At 53.8% G+C, this 18,055-nt stretch overlaps 2 protein-coding genes across 4 annotated transcripts in view; both read right to left on the minus strand.

Annotated features, from left to right (window-relative positions):
- The window catches only part of LOC105500370 (myocyte-specific enhancer factor 2B), a 25,770-nt gene extending 21,810 nt beyond the window's left edge, over window positions 1–3,960 (minus strand). Inside the window, exon 1 of the mRNA XM_011925865.1 lies at window positions 3,876–3,960. The gene's annotated coding sequence lies outside the window, so the exon portion shown is untranslated. The remainder of the gene's footprint in view (window positions 1–3,875) is intronic.
- MEF2BNB (MEF2B neighbor) overlaps window positions 1–18,055 on the minus strand; it is a 46,944-nt gene that overhangs the window by 9,715 nt on the left and 19,174 nt on the right. Inside the window, exons 4-6 of one of the 3 annotated variants that reach the window (XM_011925862.1) lie at window positions 15,907–16,017; window positions 14,034–14,109; window positions 10,336–10,893 (exon numbers count right to left, since the gene is read on the minus strand). In XM_011925862.1, the coding sequence (XP_011781252.1) occupies window positions 14,076–14,109; window positions 15,907–16,017 (145 nt within the window). In that variant the 3' untranslated portion in view covers window positions 10,336–10,893; window positions 14,034–14,075. Of the gene's footprint in view, window positions 1–10,335; window positions 10,894–14,033; window positions 14,110–15,214; window positions 16,018–18,055 lie in introns of those variants that run through there. The other 2 variants (XM_011925863.1, XM_011925864.1) reach the window with 2 other exon arrangements.

Here is an 18,055-nt window from a genome sequence, read left to right on the forward strand (position 1 = left end):
AACATGGTGAAATCCCATCTCTACTAAAAATACAAAAATTAGCCGGGCATGGTGGCAGGTGCCTGTAATCCCAGCTACTTGGAAGGCTGAGGCAGGAGAATCTCTTGACCTGGGAGGCGGAGTTTGCAGTGAGCCAAGATCACGCCACTGCACTCCAGCCTCAACAGAACGAGACTCCGTCTCAAAAAAAAAAACTAGTCATGGTAGCACTCCCCTACAATCCCAGCTACTCGGTAGACTGAGGTGACAAGATCACTTGGGCCCAGGAGTTCAAGGTCACAGGGAGCTGTGATTGCAACACTCAAGGAAAGAAAGACAGAAAGACAGTCTCTCTCCAGACCACTCTGTGCCTCGAATCTTCCAGAACAGGGCAGGGTGTGGTGGCTAGTGCCTCTAATCCCAGCACTTTGGGAGGCCAAGTTGGGCTGATTGCTTGAGCCCTGGAGTTCAAGACCAGCCTGGGCAACATAGGGAGACCTTGTCTCTAGAAATAAGTAAATAAGTAAGTAAGTAAGTAAGTAAGTAAGTAAATAAATAAATAAATAAAAGTGGGCCAGGTGTGGTGGCTCACACCTATAATCCCACAACTTTGGGAGGCCGAGGTGTGTGGATTGCTTGAGTACAGGAATTCAAGACCAGCCTGGGCAACGTGACAATACCCCATCTTTATAATTTTTTTTTTTTTAATTAGCTGGGCACAGGCCGGGCACGGTGGCTCACTCCTTTAATCCCAGCACTTTGGGAGGCCAAGGCAGGTGGATCACCTGAGATCAGGAGTTTGAGACCAGCTTGGCCAACATGGTGAAACCCTGTCTCTACTAAAAATACAAAAATTAGCCGGAGCACGATGGTGGGTGCCTGTAATCCCACCTATTCAGGAGCCTGAGGCAGGAGAATTGCTTGAACCCGGGAGGCGGAACTTGCAGTGAGCTGAGATCCGGCCACTGCACTCCAGCCTGGGCTACAGAGCGAGACTCCGTCTCAAAAAAAAAAAAAAAAAATTAGCTGGGTGTGCTGGTGTGAGCATGTATTCCTAGCTCCTCAGGAGGCTGAGGCGGGAGGATCACTTGAGCCCAGGAGGTGGAGGTTGCAGCGAGCCAAGATCACACCATTTTACTCTAGCCTGGGCAACAGAGCAAGATGCTATCTCAAAAACAAGAAGAAAGAAGAAAAAAAAAAAAAAAAAAAAAACACCTCTTCCAGAAGGCCAAACACCCAACATGTCTACACTGATTGCACCCAAGTTGCGGTGAACAAATGTTTTTAATTCCTGTTCCCTTCTTCATTTGCATTTTCCAGATGTCCACCTGGTTGGGTCATAGTTTAACCAAATAAATCATTCGTTGGGATGGGAAAGCCAAGACTGGGTTCAACTTGCTCGGCTCACAGGAGCGGCCACAAAGTTCAGAGAGGGGCAGCCACCTGTTGGGGGGTCACACAGAGAGGAGGGAGAGGAAGCTGGGCCCTGCGCCCCCGGCCTCTGTTCTCTTCGGGGGCTGAGGCATGGCCTTGAGCTCCATCCTTTTTCTGAGGGGCCTAGTGTTACTACCTGGCCTCAGCCTTCCCTCCTGCAAACCAGCTTCCTGCTCTCTAAGGTGATACCCCAAGATCCTAAACGTCCTGAAATTCTGTCTGCTGGAGGCCAAGCTTCCCTCTTTACCGCACAACAGGCAGGAGACATGAGGGAACAAGGCTGCCTTTTTAGAAAGCCCCTTTCACCTCTGGAAATCAGTCCTCAGACACTGGTCCTCCGAAGTCTAAATAGATTTTTGTATCCAGTTTCCTTCACTCCAAGAGTCTGAGAGTTCTTGTCTCTAATGCCCAAGGTCCAGGGGCCCTACCCTTTCCCAGGGATGATTCTTGGCCAGGGTAGTCTGAGGCCTTTATTATTTTTTTGTTTCTTTTTCTTTTTCTTTTTTTGAGACGGAGTTTCGCTCTTGTTGCCCAGGCAGGAGAGCAATGGCGCGATCTTGGCTCACTGCAACCTCCACCTCCCGGGTTGAAGCGATTCTCCTGACTCAGGCTCCTGAGTAGCTGGGATTACAGGCATGTACCATCATGGCCGGCTAATTTTGTATTTTTAGTAGAGACGGAGTTTCTCCATGTTGGTCAGGCTGGTCTCGAACTCCTGACCTCAGGTGATCCGCTCCCCCTCAGCCTCCCAAAGTGCTTGGATTACAGGTGTGAGCCACCGCACCTGGCTATTTTTTTTGTTTCTTTTCTTTATTTTTATTTATTTTTTTTAGAGACAGGATCTTGCTCTGTCACCCAGGCTGGAGTGCACTGGCTCAGTCATAGCTCACTGCAGACTCGAACTCCTTGGCTCAAGTGATCCTCCTGCCTCAGCCTCCCGAATAGCTGGGACTATACACGTAAGCCACCACACCTGCCTAATTTAAAAAAAATTTTTTTTGGACGGACGCGGTGGCTCACTCCTGTAATCCCAACATTTTGAGAGGCCGAAGCGGGCAGATTGCATGAGACCAGCCTGGCCAACATGGTGAAACACCGTCTCTACAAAAAAATGCAAAAATTAGCTGGTCATGGTGGCACATGCTTGTCATCCCAGCTACTCGGGAGGCTGAGGCAAAGAATCAATCACTTGAACCCGGGAGGCAGAGGTTGCAGTGAGCCGAGATTGAGCCACTGCACTGAAGCCTGGGTGACTGGGTGAGATTCCGTCTCAAAAAAAAAAAAAAAAAATTTTAAGCTGGGTTCAGGGGCTCACGCCTGTAATCCCAGCACTTTGGGAGGTTGAGGCGGGTGAATCATTTGAGGTCAGGAGTTCAAGACCAGCCTGGTCAACATGGTGAAATCCCATCTCTACTAAAAATACAAAAACTAGCCAGGCAGTGGTGGCACGTGCCTGTAATCCCAGCTACTGGGAAGGCTGAGGGAGGAAAGCCTGGGAGGTGTAGGTTGCAGTGAGCCAAGATCACCACTGTACTCTAGCCTGGGTGACAGAATGAGACCCTATCTCAAAAAAGAGGAGGGGGGGGGAGAGAGAGAGAGAGAGAGAGAGAGAGAAAGAAAGAAAAAAAGATGGGGGTCTGGCTATGTCGCCCAGGCTGGTCTCAAAACTATTGGGCTCAAGTGATCCTCCTGCCTCAGCCTCCCAAAGTGCTGGGATTACAGGCATAAGCCACCACGCCCAGCCAGCTATTGCTGACTAAATGGGTCTGCAACTAGGGGTTAGGGTGGCCAGGGACCCAGGTCGCCCATATCTGCAGCCCTGGACCCCAAAAGAGACAGGGAGTGAGGACTGTGACCATGAAAGTAATGCTGCCACCACCTTGTCGTGTGCTAACAACCACACGGGGATGTGGCTCTTGTTCCTGTACCCAAGTCCCAGGTACAGTCATTGAGGCAGAGGGAGGAGGGTCGGCCCAGGCAGCTGTTGCTCCCCCATTCCAAGGTTTCTGCCTACCGTCCTGCTGTGACAAACGAGTGTACACCCACAGAAGGAAGGCATAGGGTTGTGCACAGGGGATGCGCTAATGCTGAAGGAGTGCACAGCAGGAGAGAGGGACATCGCATGCCACATCACAGAGCTCACAGACACAAAATAGGGCCTCACTGTATCACGATTTTGGACACACAGCTAACTCTCCAACTCCCCGACTCACACCAAACCTCAGACGCAGAGCCCTTGGACACACAACTTCCAGACCCACACACCTCAGATACACACCCCTTGGAGACACAACTCCCTCCTACCACAACCTCCGGGACTCACAACCCCACGACACACACCCCTTTAGACACACACCCCACCCTGGGACGCCCCGCAGTACACCCGGACCTCCAAAACCCACCCAGCCCGCAGAAGCCGTTCAGAGGACACCGCAGGAGCCTCAACCCGATATGACACGCACCTGCTCGGCCTGAGCCCTGGGACGCTGGGCGCACGGACCTGCGGCGGCTGCACGAAGATCAGAGGCCCGCGGCCGCAGGTGCCTTGGGAGCGGGCGGCTCTGCCCCCGGGAGCTGATTGGGCGTGACAGGCTTATTTGCATAGAGGGCGTCACCCTGGAGGCGGCGATGGGCGGGCACTTGGGCGTGGCCCCGCCCGGGAGTTTATGGGCCTGGGACTCGGACGCGAAAGGATGCTGGGGCGCCAGGGGTGGGGGCGAGGATAAGGAAGAAGCAGGACGAAGGGAGGGGGCTGGATCAGACTGGCCAGGCTTTCCCCGCCCTCACTAGGCGCCCTTGACCTTACTGCCGACCCCTGACCCTACTGTGACCCTAACCCTAATTCTAAACCTGTTCCTAACTCGGCCCAACTTGCTTGGATTAATTCCCTCCTGAGTGAAATAGAACTCCGATCCCGGACCCCGTCGACCCGAGGAACCAAGCCCTTCTCGCAGGCAACGCTGACCCTCGCGCTCACTAGAATGGAAAGGCTGCAAGACGGGGCTCTGGGGTCGCCTGTGTGGCTTCACTCAACTGTGCCTCCCGGGGCCAGATACGTGCCCCCACAGCGAGTGACAGACCCTCCGCAGCTACTGGTCCCTCAACCCCGCTCCGCCTGCCTCTCCACAGTCCAAGACAACCACAGTGTTTCCACCAACCGCGCCCCTCTCCCTCCCTCTTCCCGCTAGAGGCTGTTTTCTAAACTTCAAAGGTCAGTCGTGAGGAGCTTTCCAGATTGGACCCCAGCCCAGACCTCTAAATCTACCCCTTCCCCTGGGATTCCAGCACAGGCCAGACGCACAGGAAGATCAGAGCAGGGGTTGGTGAATGTATCAATGTCAAAAGAATTACAGCATAAAGATGGCTCTGGGCTGGGCACTTCTGGAGAACACACCCCCCCTCCCCCACCTCCCCTCCCCCAGTCTGAGGCAGGCAGGGGATCCATGCACTCCCCTAGCCCTGTGGGGTCAGTCTTGGGCCAGAGGGAGGGATGGGAGGCTGAGACAGGCCAGAATTGGGGCAAGGGCTGTGCCAGAGGAGTTAGGGAGGGTTTCTCAGAAGAGGGGGCATTTGTGCTGGGCTTTCAAGTATGTGTAGGAGTTTGCCACTAGGAGAAAGGTTTTTCTTGTGTTTTCCTTCAAGGCAGGATCTCACTCTGTTGCCCAGGCTGGAGTGCAGTGGCACGATCATAGCTCACTGCAGCCTCTACCTCCTGGGCTCAAGCAATCCTCCCAACTCAGTCTCCCCAGCAGCTGGGACTACAGGCACGCCACCACCAAGCCCAGCTAATTTTTTTTGTAGAGAGGATGTCTCATTATGTTGCCCAGGCTGGTCCCAAACTCCTGGGCTTAAGAGATCCTTCTTCCTCGGCCTCCCAAGGTGCTGAGATTACAGGTGTGAGCCACTACACCAGACCTGAGAAGGGCTTTTTCAAGAGGGAAAGCACTTGCAAAAGTGCAGAGGAAGAAGAGCACAGAACATTCTCTGGCCAGGGGAGATGAGGAAGGTGAAGCCAGAACAGGGGGCGGGGGTGAAGAGGAGGGGCAGATACAGGTGGAGAGCAGGGGGGCTGCAAAGCTGCCTGGTGTCCATCTCCTCCAGAGAAGAGAGGGACTGGTCCCCCAAACTCAGGGGGAGGCAAGTGGCAGATGCTGGAGTGTGGGGGACACTGAGACAGGGAACAGGGGGCCTGGGAGGCTCGTGTCTCTCCCCATCCCTCAGTTTACCCATCTGTGACATAGGCAGTGTGGGCCTCTAGTCTGAGCACAACTTTTCTTTGGACATAAAAACTATGGAGTTCACACTGTGTCATCAGGGGGTCCTTCCTGTCCCCATCCAGTGCCCAGTGCCACACACTCAGATGTCCCAAGGATATGCCAGGGCCTGGGCCAGGCTGGGGGCTTCTGCCTCCACTCCATGGTGCAGAACAAGGCTTGGGGAGTGTGGAGGTGGCTGGGGAGCCCTGGGCCCCCGGAGGGCTGCTCTGTTTACCCGAGGCCGCCCGCCCGCCTCTGATGCAACAGGCAGGCTCTGGTTACGTGAGGTCGGCAGCTGGGCCAGCTCTGGGGGAAGGGCTAGCCCGGCAGAGCGAAGCTGGCTGGGGCTGGCCCTCATGCAACCCAACTTCCCAGCCCCCTTCTTCTGGTGGGCACCATCTTGTTATTCATAGTCTGTCCCCTGTCCTTTTGCCTCTGTTCCTATCCTATACCTTCCCCAACCACTAATTGTGTCCCCTAGCAGGGTCACCAAGAGTCTTAACCTCATTCTTCTCAGATGAAGGGACACCTTTAGTTGCTAGGGTAAGAGTTGGAGGGTAGAGGGGAAGGTTGTGAGGAGGAAGGGATAGAAGGGGCCAGAGTGGGTGGCAAGGGAGAAGGGTGACCTGGGAAGGGGGGTCTGGGAGATGGGGGATGCGGTGGGTAGGGAATGGAGGAGAAGGCTGGGGTGGGAGGCTTGGGTGGAGAAGCTGTCCCCACTCTCCCTCCTCCAGATTCTCTCCCTTCTCCCAGGGGAAGACTTTGAAGGGCCTTTCATGGCAAGGATGTATGGCCCAGTTGTTAGGGAGGGCCCCCGAGGTTAAAGAACACCAAGTCCCCATCCCAGCTGTGCCGCCCACTCATGTGTGACCTCAGGATGGTCACTGCACCCCTTGGGGCCTCCTTGCTCATGTGACAAGTGCGGATAGGCTGGGCATGGTGGCTCATGCCTATAATCCCAGTATTTTGGGAGGCCGAGGTGGGTGGATCACTTCAGGCCAGGAGTTTGAGATGGACCTGGCCAACATGGCAAAACCCCATCTCTCCTAAAAATACAAAAATTAGCCAGGCATGGTGGCACATGCCTGTAATTCCAGCTACTCAGGAGGCTGAGGCAGGAGAATCGCTGGAACCCGGGAGGTGGAGGTTGCAGTGAGCCAAGAGGAGCCCTCAAGGTCCACCTACAATGTTCCCTCCTCCAAAAGCCTTCCTATCCTCTTACCATTTAGGATCCTTCCACCTCCCCATCCTTCCTTCCAGCTTAGCACTGATCCAGAGGGTGAGGTAGAGTGTGTGGCTGGTTCTGTCTCCCCCAGCCTGGGGGTTCCTTAGGCCCGAGCCCAGTACACGGTGGCACCAAAGGGGTGTCTCCATGGGTTTTTCTTTTTGTTTTTTAGAGACAGAGTTGCTCTGTTGCCCAGGCTGGAGTGCAGTGGTGCAATCATGGCTCACTGCAGCCTTGAACTCCTGGGCTCAAGTGATACTCTCGATTCCACCTCCCAAGCAGCTGGGACCATAGGAACACACCACCACACCTGGCTAATTTTTTAATATTTTTTGAGGTGCACCGGGTGTCTCATTTGCTGCCCAGGCTGGTCTCGAACTCCTGGGCTCAAGCGATCCTCCTGCCTTGGCCTCCAAAAGCGCTGGGATTACGGGTGTGAGCCATTGCACACAGTCTCCATGGGTTTCTTGAAGAACTGGAGAATCTCAAAGAAGGTCTAAGCAGTGAAAGAGAGTGGGGGATAAGCCTGGGGCATCCAGAAGCCTTGTTCAGGGATACAATAGGGCTAAAAAAAAAAAAAAAAAAAAAAAAGGCTTTCCAGGGTCCTGAGTGTGTGAGTGTGCAGGACTCTCCAGGAACCCAGAGCAGGTCTGAAATAAAAACAAGGACTCAGACCAAGGGCTAAGGACAAAAACTCAGCAGAAGTCTGATTCTTGTCCTGACGACTGTGGACGGAGCAGGGGGCAGGTCAGTGCCCTCTATGTATGGGTCTCCTTTTACCCCATCTGCAGATTACGGTTGGGATCCTTTCTTGGTGATCTCCAGCCTCATGAGCGCCACGCTCCTGTTTGGATGCCCCATGGCACGGAGAGCTGTCTCTTCTAGCTGCCCACCTGTCTCTGGAGTTCTGCTGGAAGTAAATGCTTTTTTTTTTTTGAGACGGAGTCTTGCTCTGTAGCCAGGCTGGAGTGCAGTGGCACAATCTCGGCTTGCTGCAACCTCCGCCTCCCAGGTTCAAGTCATTCTCCTGCCTCAGCCTCCCAAGTAGCTAGGATTACAGGTGTGCACCACCACATCCAGCTAATTTTTGTACTTTTAGTAGAGATAGGGTTTCACCATGTTGACCAGAATGGTCTCGATCTCCTGACCTCGTGATCCACCCGCCTCGGGCTCCCTAAGTGCTGGGATTACAGGCGTGACTCACCGTGCCCAGCTGGTTGTTTTTGAAATGGAGTCTACCTCTGTCGCCCAGGCTGGAGTACAGTGGCGTGATCTCGGCTCACTGCAACCTCTCGGGCTCAAGCGATTCTCCTGCCTCAGCCTCCAGAGTAAGCAGGATTACAGGCGGGCACCACACCCAGCTAATTTTTATATTTTCAGTAGAGACGAGGTTTCACCATGTTGGCCAGGCTGGTCTCCAACTCCTGACGTCAAGTGATCTGCCCACCTCGGCTTCCCAAAGCTCTGGGATTACAGGTGTGAGCCACTGCGCCTGGCCAGTAAGTGCTATTGAGTGAGCTCTAGGAGTGCCCTTGCCCTCCACCCTGACAAGGGAGGCTGCGAGCTCTTGTTCTCAGAGCCCTCTGGCCTCTCAGAACCTGTCTGCTCTCTGAAAAATGGGAGCAAGAGTATATAGAGAGAAAAAGGGTGGAGGGTCACAGTGTGCCCACCAGGGCCAGCCAGGACTGCAGACAATGACCGCTTGGAGGCCAAACTTCCCGCCAACGCTTTGCATCTTGCGCCCCCTGGTGGCTAGAGGGGGCGGGGCGCCCTCCAGGCAAAAAGGGCTAGGGAGCATTCAAATGAGATGCAAATTAACCAGCGTCCCCACAAGCCCTGGGACTTGGGGTGATGAGGTGTCTGACGACCCAGAGTCCTGATCAGACCCCTTTTATTTACTTATTATTATTATTATTATTTTTATTTTTTGAGACAGTCACTCTGTCACCCAGGCTGAAGTGCTATGGCTCCATCTCAGCTCACTGCAACCTCCGCCTCCCGGGTTCAAGCGATTCTCCTGCCCCAGCTTCCCAAGTAGCTGGGATTACAGGTGCGCACCACCACACCCGGCTAATTTTTTATATTTTGGGTAGAGATAGGGTTTCACCACATTGGTCAGGCTGGTCTTGAACTCCTGACCTCAGGTGATCCGCCCGCCTCAGACTCCCACAGTGCTGGGATTACAGGCGCAAGCCACCATGCTCGGCTATTTTTTTTTTTTTTTTATAGAGACAGGGTCTCTCCATGTTGCCCAGGCTGGTCTCCAACTCCTGGACTCGGGTTCCTCCAGTCTTGACCTCCCAAAGTGCTGGGATTACAAGCGAGTGCCACCGCAGCCGGCCTAGACTCCTTTTAAGAGAGATGACTGGGCCGGGCACGGTGGCTCACACCTATAATCCCAGCACTTTGGGAGAACGAGGTCAGGAGTTCAAGACCAGCCTTGCCAAGATGGTGAAACCCCGTCTCTACTAAAACTACAAAAATTAGCCGGGTGCAGTGGCAGGTGCCTATAATCCCAGCTACTCGGGAGGCCAAGGTAGGAGAATGGCTTGAACCCGGGTGGCAGAGGTTATAGTGAGCTGAGATTGTGCCACTGCACTCCAGCCTGGGAGACAGAGTGAGACTCCATCTCAAAAAAAAAAAAAAGAGAGATGACTGTTAGTCACTGGTTAAGGTCACATCCAGAGGCTATGAGTGACTCAGAGCCCTAGAAGGGTCTGGTGGGGTCCCCCACACCTGCCTCCCTCACCCCCAGCTCCTAGTGCCCCAGTCTTCCTAGGCAGGTCCTAGGAGGCAGGCGATAATCCCATTCTGCTGCCAGTTTCTCCTGAAGGTCTGAGCAAGACAGTGCTGGACTATCTAGCTCACAAATACCCATCAGTGTTTGCTGGATAAAGGGTGGCACGGAGGACAGATGGACACTGAGAGATGCCTTCAGAGCAAGTAAGAAGGGAGAAGGACTCTGGAGGCCACACACCAATCAGGGCCCTAAACGGGGTGGTTTTAGGCTCCTCCTCACTCCTAAGCTGAGTGGGTCAGTGGAGAGGTGGCGGCATAATGGCAGAGGCCCCCCAGTGTGTCCTAGGAGGAGGAGAGGTAGGGCTGAACCCGCTTTCCAGGCCTTCAGACGCCTTGACAGGCCCAATGTCCCAGTAGGATGTCCTCTGTCTTCCCTCGGGGCACCCCTGCTCTTCCCACCCGTCTCCATCAACCACCCCACAGTGCCAAGATGACGGACCCTCCCAGAGTAGCGGGACTGGAAACTGCCTTGACCCTAAACAACTCTATCTGACCTCCCTAATACATTGTACTGGAACAAGGGATTCTGGGGTAACACAGCTGGCCTTGGAGATGCATAACTTGTGGAGGTCACCCAGACTTGTCATTCACAGAGGTCAGTGCAGGCCCTTCTGCAAATAGCAGCAGAAACGGACTCAAAGCCATTTTGGCAAAAATCATAATTCAGGTGTCCATGAAACCAAAGAAATGAAATTGGCTTATGTCACGTACAGTTGGATCCAGGGCCCCAGGCAATGTTCTCAGGTCTCCCCTGGAACCCCCTCGCCCCTGCCCCGTTCCCATCCACCCAGCTCAACCTTCCTGATGCTCCCGGTAGAACTCCCAGGAAGGCCTCTCACTGGGTCACGTGTCCATCTCGAACCAATCACTGGGAACCTAGGACACAGCAGCTCTGATTGGCCAGGCCGAGGTGCCACATCCACCCCTGGAACTAAGGGTGGCCTCTCCATGTGGCCTGAGCCTGGGGTGGGCGTCGCTGCTTGAGGCAGAATGCAGTTTGGGAGGGCAGATATGCGAGTGTCCAGCTTAGCCTGTAGAGAAGGTGCAGTCCAGCCTTCCTTATCCAGATGAAGAAAGGGAGAACCAAGGCTGGGTGTGGTGGCTCACGCCTATAATCCCAGCACTTTGGGAGGTTGAGGTGGGAGGATCACGAGCTCAGGAGTTTGAGGCCAGCCTAGCCAACATGGTGAAACCCCGTCTCTACAAAAAATACAAAAAATTAGCTGGGGGTGGTGGTGTGCGCCTGTAGTCCCAGCTACTTGGGAGGCTGAGACAGGAGGATCACTTGAGCCCAGGAGGCAGAGGTTGCAGTGAGCTGAGATCATGCCACTGCACTCCAGCCTGGGTGACAGCCAGATCCTGGAAAAGAAGAAGAGAGGAGGGGAGGGGAGGGGACCCAGAGAGGGCCAGCGCCAGGTGAAAGAAAGAAAAGAAAGGAAGGGAGGGAGGCCCAGAGAGGGCCAGCACCAGGCCTATGTCACACAGCACATCAGAGGCGGGCAGGGCTGGGACCAACCCAGGCTGGGGTCTGCTCTTCTCTGACTGTTCCCCTTTTTCTTTTTTTTTTTTTGGTGGTTGGGGGTCGGGGGGTGCAAAGTCTTGCTCTCTCACCCAGGCTGGAGTGCAGTGGTGCCATCTTGGCTCACTGGAACCTCTGCCTCCTGGGTTCAAGTGATTCTCATGCCTCAACCTCCTGAGTAGCTGGGATCACAGGTGCCCACTACCATGCCCGGCAGAGCCTCTCTTTGTCCATCTGTATTTGGGGGTGAGACCTGCTTTTGAGGGCTGAGGATGAAATGAGATGACCCCTGTGAAGACTTTAGCCCAGGGCCAGGGACTTGGTAGGTGCATAATCAGGATTATTTTGATGGCAATTATTGGTCCAAGGGTCGATGGGGGGCCAGTAAGAGTCCAGGAGCAATAAGCCACTTCTGGGAACATTGATGGCTGGGCCTGGAGTCTCTGGGCAGGCGCAGGAGGAGGGTGCTGGCCGCACTCATTCAGTCTTCAGTCTCTGCCTGGCCCAGCTTCGGTCAGGCTGGCGAGCGGGGGCGAGGGTCAGGGTGGTCAGAGAGGCAGACTCAAGGCATGAGGCGGCACCTGAGGGATGAACCTGGGCCAGGCTAAGGTGGAGCTTGGTGGTCAGAGGTCTGGGTGGGAATCCTGGCATTTCTGGGCATAGGCGATGACCCTGGGCTGGCTGCCTTACCTCTCGGGCCTTGGTTTCCTCTTCTGTAAAACGGGGCAGTGCTTAAGGTCCTGGGACTGGAGAGGAGGGGGATAACTTGACCCTGTGAAGGTCACTGATGACCCTAAGGGGTGCAGAATGAAAGGCTCTGAGGCCAGGTGCAGTGGCTCATGCCTGTAATCCCAGGACTTTGGGAGGCTAAGGAGGGCAGATCACCTGAAGTCAGGAGTTCAAGACCTGCCTGACCAACATGGTGAAATTCCGTCTCTACTAAAAATACAAAAACTCATCGGGTGAGGTGCCAGGCACCTATAGTCCCAGCTACTCGGGAAGCTCAAGTGAGAGAATCGCTTGAACCTGAGAGGCAGAGTTACAGTGAGCCAAGATCATGCCACTGCACTCCAGCCTGGGTGACCAGAGCGAGATTTCATCTCAAAAAAAAAGAAAGAAAGAAAAAAAGAAAGGCTCTGAGATGGGGCATGGAACTGGTGGTTCTGGGGAGAGGGACTCTGCAGGGACAAAGCTGGATGAGACACAGAGCAATCCTGCCGGGGAGCAGCATTCCCCCTGCGGAGGGGACAGCAGACGCTGGGGAGTGAGGAGGGCAGAGGGGCAGTGTCCTTGAGGCACAAAGTAGGAGTGACCAGGGTGTGGGGGATGGGACTGGGGAGACAAGAGGCTAGGTTGGGGGTGTGGGCAGGGCTGCTTAGGGCAGTAGGCTGTTGACCCCCTCAGGCAGCCCCTCCTGCTTCAGGCCCCCCAGAAAGCTCCCAGGCCACCCCTCAGCCTGTGGGATTCCTCACCACCCCACAACCAGAACTAAGCCTGCTATGAACAGGTGCTCAGGAAGTGTGCATCAACTGTCAGAGGTACTCAATAAACGCATGCTGCCTGTGGTGTCCAATAAGTGCTCTCTGATTGACTGCAGTGCCCACTAAGTGCTCTCTGACTGGACACATGAATTTGGCTGCCTCTGGGCTCTGGGGCTACAGCTTGAAAGGCCTACAGAGGCTCTGTCTCCACCTGCCTCCCCTCGACCTCTGAGAGGGCTTCCATGGCACCAAGGACAATCACAGTGCCTGGCCAACAGGCAGAGGCTCGATAAGTCCCTGGGACCCCTTTAACCTGCCTGCGTCTGCCCATCACAGATACAGAATGGTGACACATCAGATCTTTCCTGGTACCACACTTTCTAAGCGTGGTCAGCTATGCCTCCCACGGCTCACGCTGCACTTGTATGTTCCTCTCCCATCTGATCCTGGGCCTGGTCACGTGACTGGCCTCAACAGATGGGCCACCCACAAATGTGAAACCGGCACTCCGCATGGAAGCTACTCTCCTGGCTCCCAGCGACCAGGAGAAACCCAGGCTGGCCTGATGGGGAGGCCATGAGGAAAACCTGACGCCTGCTGCCAGCAGTCCTGGTCAAGGGCCCCCGACTATGCAGCTGCAGCTGAGCTCCCATGAGCACCACATGGGCGAGCCCCAGAGAGAGCAGCAGAACCGCCTAGCTGAGCCCAGCCCAAAGTGCAGAACAGTGAGTAGATTAATTACTGGGGCTGTAAACCACTAAGTTTTTGGATGCTGTGTTATGTAGAAATAGCTGACTGCTCCAAAGCACATCCATCACCATGCCCTGCCCCCTCTCAGTCACCTGATGAGCCACCTTTACACAAAGGAAATGCAGAGACCAGAGAGGGGGGTTAATTTGCTTGGTCACACAGCAGTTAGGCAGTGGATTGGTGGGGAGGTCCCAGAGATAGGTGAGTAATTGCCCATGCTGGGCTCTGCCTGAGAGACTGTGCATGGGTAAAGCAGGTTGCTGGTATGTGGTAGGATAGAGGAAATGTGGGCTCCCCTCTCTGTCTTGGGGGGTGGAAATCTCTGGGACTGGCATAGGGCCTATGGCCTGGAAAAGAAAGAGGAAGGTGGCGGAGAGAGAGTGGGAAAGATGCGCTGACATAGTCCCTGAGCAGCAGGGTGAAACATTCTGGACCCGCAGACACCCCTCCACCTGCCACCTCCAAAACCATCCCACAAGCCCAGTAAGAAACCCCAAGTGGTTAGACAAGCAGGTGCCTGGCTGACTGCCAAGCGGGTGGGTTGGTTAGTTCAGAGCAGAGAGAGGCTCGTGGCTACCCTCGGCACTGACCTGGGTTGGTGGAGGCTGGGGTGCCCCGAGTCTCTTCCAGGTTCAGGCTGAGGAGGGCGGGGGTGGTTCCTCTGGGCTGGAACAAAACACGTGCAGCATCCATGAGGCCAAGGTCAGAGGCCACGAGGCTTGCTCAGCTGGCTGGAGTGCATGTTTGGGTGACACTCTCGTCTCGGAAGACCTTTGGCTTGAGCTTCTGGGGCATCCTCCTTAAAAGTGGGGTGAGTGGGCCAGGCACTGTGGCTCATGCCTATAATCCCAGCGCTTTGGGAGGCTGAGGCGGATGGATCACCTGAGGTCAGGAGTTCAAGACCAGCCTGGCCAACATGGCAAAACCCCATCTCTACTAAAAATACAAAAATTAGCCAGGCGTGGTGGCGTGTGCCTGTAATCCCAGCTACTCAGGAGGCTGAGGCATGAGAATCACTTGGAACCCAGAGCGGGAGGCTGGAGTGAGCTAAGATTTTGCCAGTGCACTCCAGCCTGGGCGACAAAGTGAGATTCTGTCTCCAAAAAAAAAGTGACAAATGGCCGGGCCCAGTGGGTCATCCCTGTAATCCCAGCACTTTGGGAGACTGAGGCAAGAGGATTGCTTGAGCCCAGGAGTTTGAGACCTGCCCGGGGAATGTATCATGACCATGTTTCTATTTAAAATATATACGTATGTTTTCAAAAGTGGGATGAAGCACTGCAGAGGCCACACCTGGGACTCATTCACACAGGACTGGGCACTTCAAATCCATAGGGCTTACAGAGAGGTGTTAGCAGCAACTCAAGCTGCTACTAATGTCTTTTGGGAGCATGTTGCGTTTTTGAAACAGCAGGCACAAACAGGGCATATAAAAGCATTTTTGGAAACCCTGAGTTGACAGTAAGAGCTATGTCTTTTCAGTGAAGTCTAGTTCCAACTGCCAACACCAACCCATGGCAGAAAAGCCCGATGCCGCTCCCCTTCAGATGCAAGAGAGCCCAGATAAACCCTTCATGCTACCCTTTGAGGGAAGATTGCTACACTCCCATTCTTACACATACACTCAAGTCTTCTTTCTGCAATTCTTGTTGTCTTAGTTAAGCAACACAGATGCTTTCTTGTGCACAGCAGGGGACAGGCCTGCCAGAACCCTAATCTGTGGAAGCCAGACACATCCCAAGGCGACGTTCCTGCTCCTGGCACATGAGTATGTGTTTATAAGCGTATTTATTAAGTTATAATGGGAACAAAAAACAAAAAGAAGGGCTACTCTTCAAAAACTCTATTTCCAATGTTCAAGCACTGTGAGTGCTTTTCGTTTTCAGACTGCTGGTCCTCAGCTTGAAGCCTCCCTCGGCTCTGGGTCATGGGACAGGGAGAGGCCCCTGCCATCTCCCTGGCCCCATCTCCCCCGAGCTGGCCCGCTCCAGCCACAGAAGCCTTCTTGGTGCTTCCTGAACACTCCCAGGGAACCCAGCCCCAGAGCATCCTGCCCTCACCACTGCCCTGTGTGGAACTCCGTCTGCCCCCAGATCGTCTCTGTCTGCATGTCACTCATGCCATCTCCCAGGAGGGGCCCCGTGGAATTCTTCACAGCATATCTGACATGCTCTTGTCTGCCATGTTTACCTGGTTGTCGTATGTCTCCTTGTGAGCCTGTCTCAGTCACTGCTATGTCCCCAGCACCCAGCCCAGGGCCAGGCACACAGCAGAGCTCAGGACCTGGGTATTAAGTGACTGAACTCAGGTTATAGATGCCACAGGACAAGAGGAGGTCACCAGACACCAGGACAAGAGGAAAGACAAAGTTTTCTAATAAGCGAGAAGCAGTGGTTCTCAGCGCAGCTGAGACAGTCCTTGCGGCTGAGAGCCGCAGTGGGGGCGGGCGGTCCCAGGAGCTACCTGTGACCCTGCGCACTGGCATTCATATGGTCCCGGATGCTGATGGCCTGTTTGAGCAGACCCTCCACGCTGCGGAAGTAGACGCTGCTGTCCACCAGGTTCTTCACGGCGCTGAAACGGGAGGACAGGCCTGGTCAGTGCCCCGGTCCTGCAGGTAACTGTCTCACACCCCAGCACTAGAGGTCACCACCAGAGCTCAGTGGGTACCTCGGTAATTCTGCGGGTCTCCCCGAGGACTCACAATGGGCTTACATTTTAGATTTCCCTGCTATGACTAAATGACGTCTATGCAACACAGCACATTCACTTATCTGCCACTGAAACATCTAATGTTTTGAAGGAGGTTTCAGTGTATAAAGATGTCATAAAAAGTATCTCAGTCATTACTACTGATAATGGGAGTGTAAAAAAAAATGGAAAGAAAGAACACCTGGGCACTGTGGTTCACGCCTGTAATCCCAGCTACTCAACAGCCAAGGCAAGAGGATGGCTTGAGCCCAGGAGGTTGAGACCAGCCTGGGCAACACAGCAAGACCCCATCTCTTAAAAAGAAAAATCTGGGCTGGGCGCAGTGGCTCACACCTGTAATCCCAGCACTTTGGGAAGCCGAGGCAGGTGGATCATGAGGTGGGGAGATCGAGACCACCCTGGCTAACATGGTGAAACCCATGTCTCTACTAAAAATGCAAAAAAATTAGCCAGGCATGGTGGTGGGCACCTGTAGTCCCAGCTACTTGGGAGACTGAGGCAAGGGAATGGCGTGAACCTGGGAGGTGGAGCTTGCAGTAAGCTGAGATTGCTGCACTCCAGCCTGGGCGACAGAGCAATACTCCATCTCAAAAAAAAGAAAGAAAAGGAAAAGAAAAATCTGGTTGGATGTGGTGGCTCAGACCTGTAATCCCAACACTTTGGGAGGCTGAGGCAAAAGAATTATTTGAGCCTGGGAGTTTGAGACCAGCCTGGGTAACATAGTGAAGTCCCATCTCTACAAAAAATGTAAAAATTAGCCAGGCATGATGGCACTCACCTGTGGTCCCAGCTACTTAGGAGCCTGAGGTAGGAAGAGCACTTGAGCCCAGGAAGTCAAGGCTATAGGGAGCCGTGATTGCGCCACTGCACTACAGCCTGGGTGACAGAACAAGACTCTGTCTCAAAAAAATAATAATACATAAAATTAAATTAAAAAGAAATACACATTTCATTACAGACAAATGCTCGCTGGCCTCCCGCCTAGCCCAGTGATGTCTGGGGCAACATCTGTGGTGATGAAAATGTTCTTCATCCATTGAGATGGCTGAGAAGCACTTGGAATGTGGCTAGTGGGACTTGAGAGCTGAATATTTACTAGTTTTCTTTCTTTCTTTTTTTTTTTTGAGATGGAGTTTTGTTCTTGTTGCCCAGGCTGGAGTGCAATGGCGCGATCTCAGCTCACTGCAACCTCCACCTCCTAGGTTCAAGCGATTCTCCTGCCTCAGCCTCCCGAGTAGCTGGAATTACAGGCATGTGCCACCACGCCCCACTAATTTTTGTATTTTTAGTACAGATGGGGTTTCTCCACCTTGGTCAGGCTGGTCTCAAACTCCCGACCTCAGGTGATCCTCCCGCCTCGGCCTCCCAAAGTGCTGGGATTACTGGCATGAGCTACTGCGCACAGCCTCATTTTCTAATTTTAATTTTTTTTTTTTTTTTTTGAGACAAAGTCTCACTCTGTTGTTCAGACTGGGCACAATCTTGGCTCACAGCAACCTCTGTCTCCCGGGTTCAAGTGATTCTCCTGCCTCAGCCTCCCTAGTAGCTGGGATTACAGGTGCCCACCACCATTAGCCCACTGGCTAATTTTTGTATTTTTAGTAGAGATGGGGTTTCACCATGTTGGCCAGGCTGGTCTCAACTCCTGGCCGCAAATGATCTGCCCACTCGGCCTCCCAAAGTGCTGGGATTACTGGCGTGAGTCACTGCGCCTGGCCTTATTTCATTTTAACGAGTTAAAATGAACTGTGTTTAGCCACCCATGGCGTAGATTCCTGGATTAGATGCCACAGCTAGAGGAAGAAAGCACAGGTTTTTTTTTTTTTTTTTTTGAGACGGAGTCTCACTCTGTTGCCCAGGCTGGAGTGCAGTGGTGCGATCTCAGTTCACTGCAAGCTCC

The sequence above is a fragment of the Colobus angolensis genome, unplaced genomic scaffold (genome assembly GCF_000951035.1).
Source record: "Colobus angolensis palliatus isolate OR3802 unplaced genomic scaffold, Cang.pa_1.0 Scaffold66, whole genome shotgun sequence".
Classification (NCBI taxonomy): domain Eukaryota; kingdom Metazoa; phylum Chordata; class Mammalia; order Primates; family Cercopithecidae; genus Colobus; species Colobus angolensis.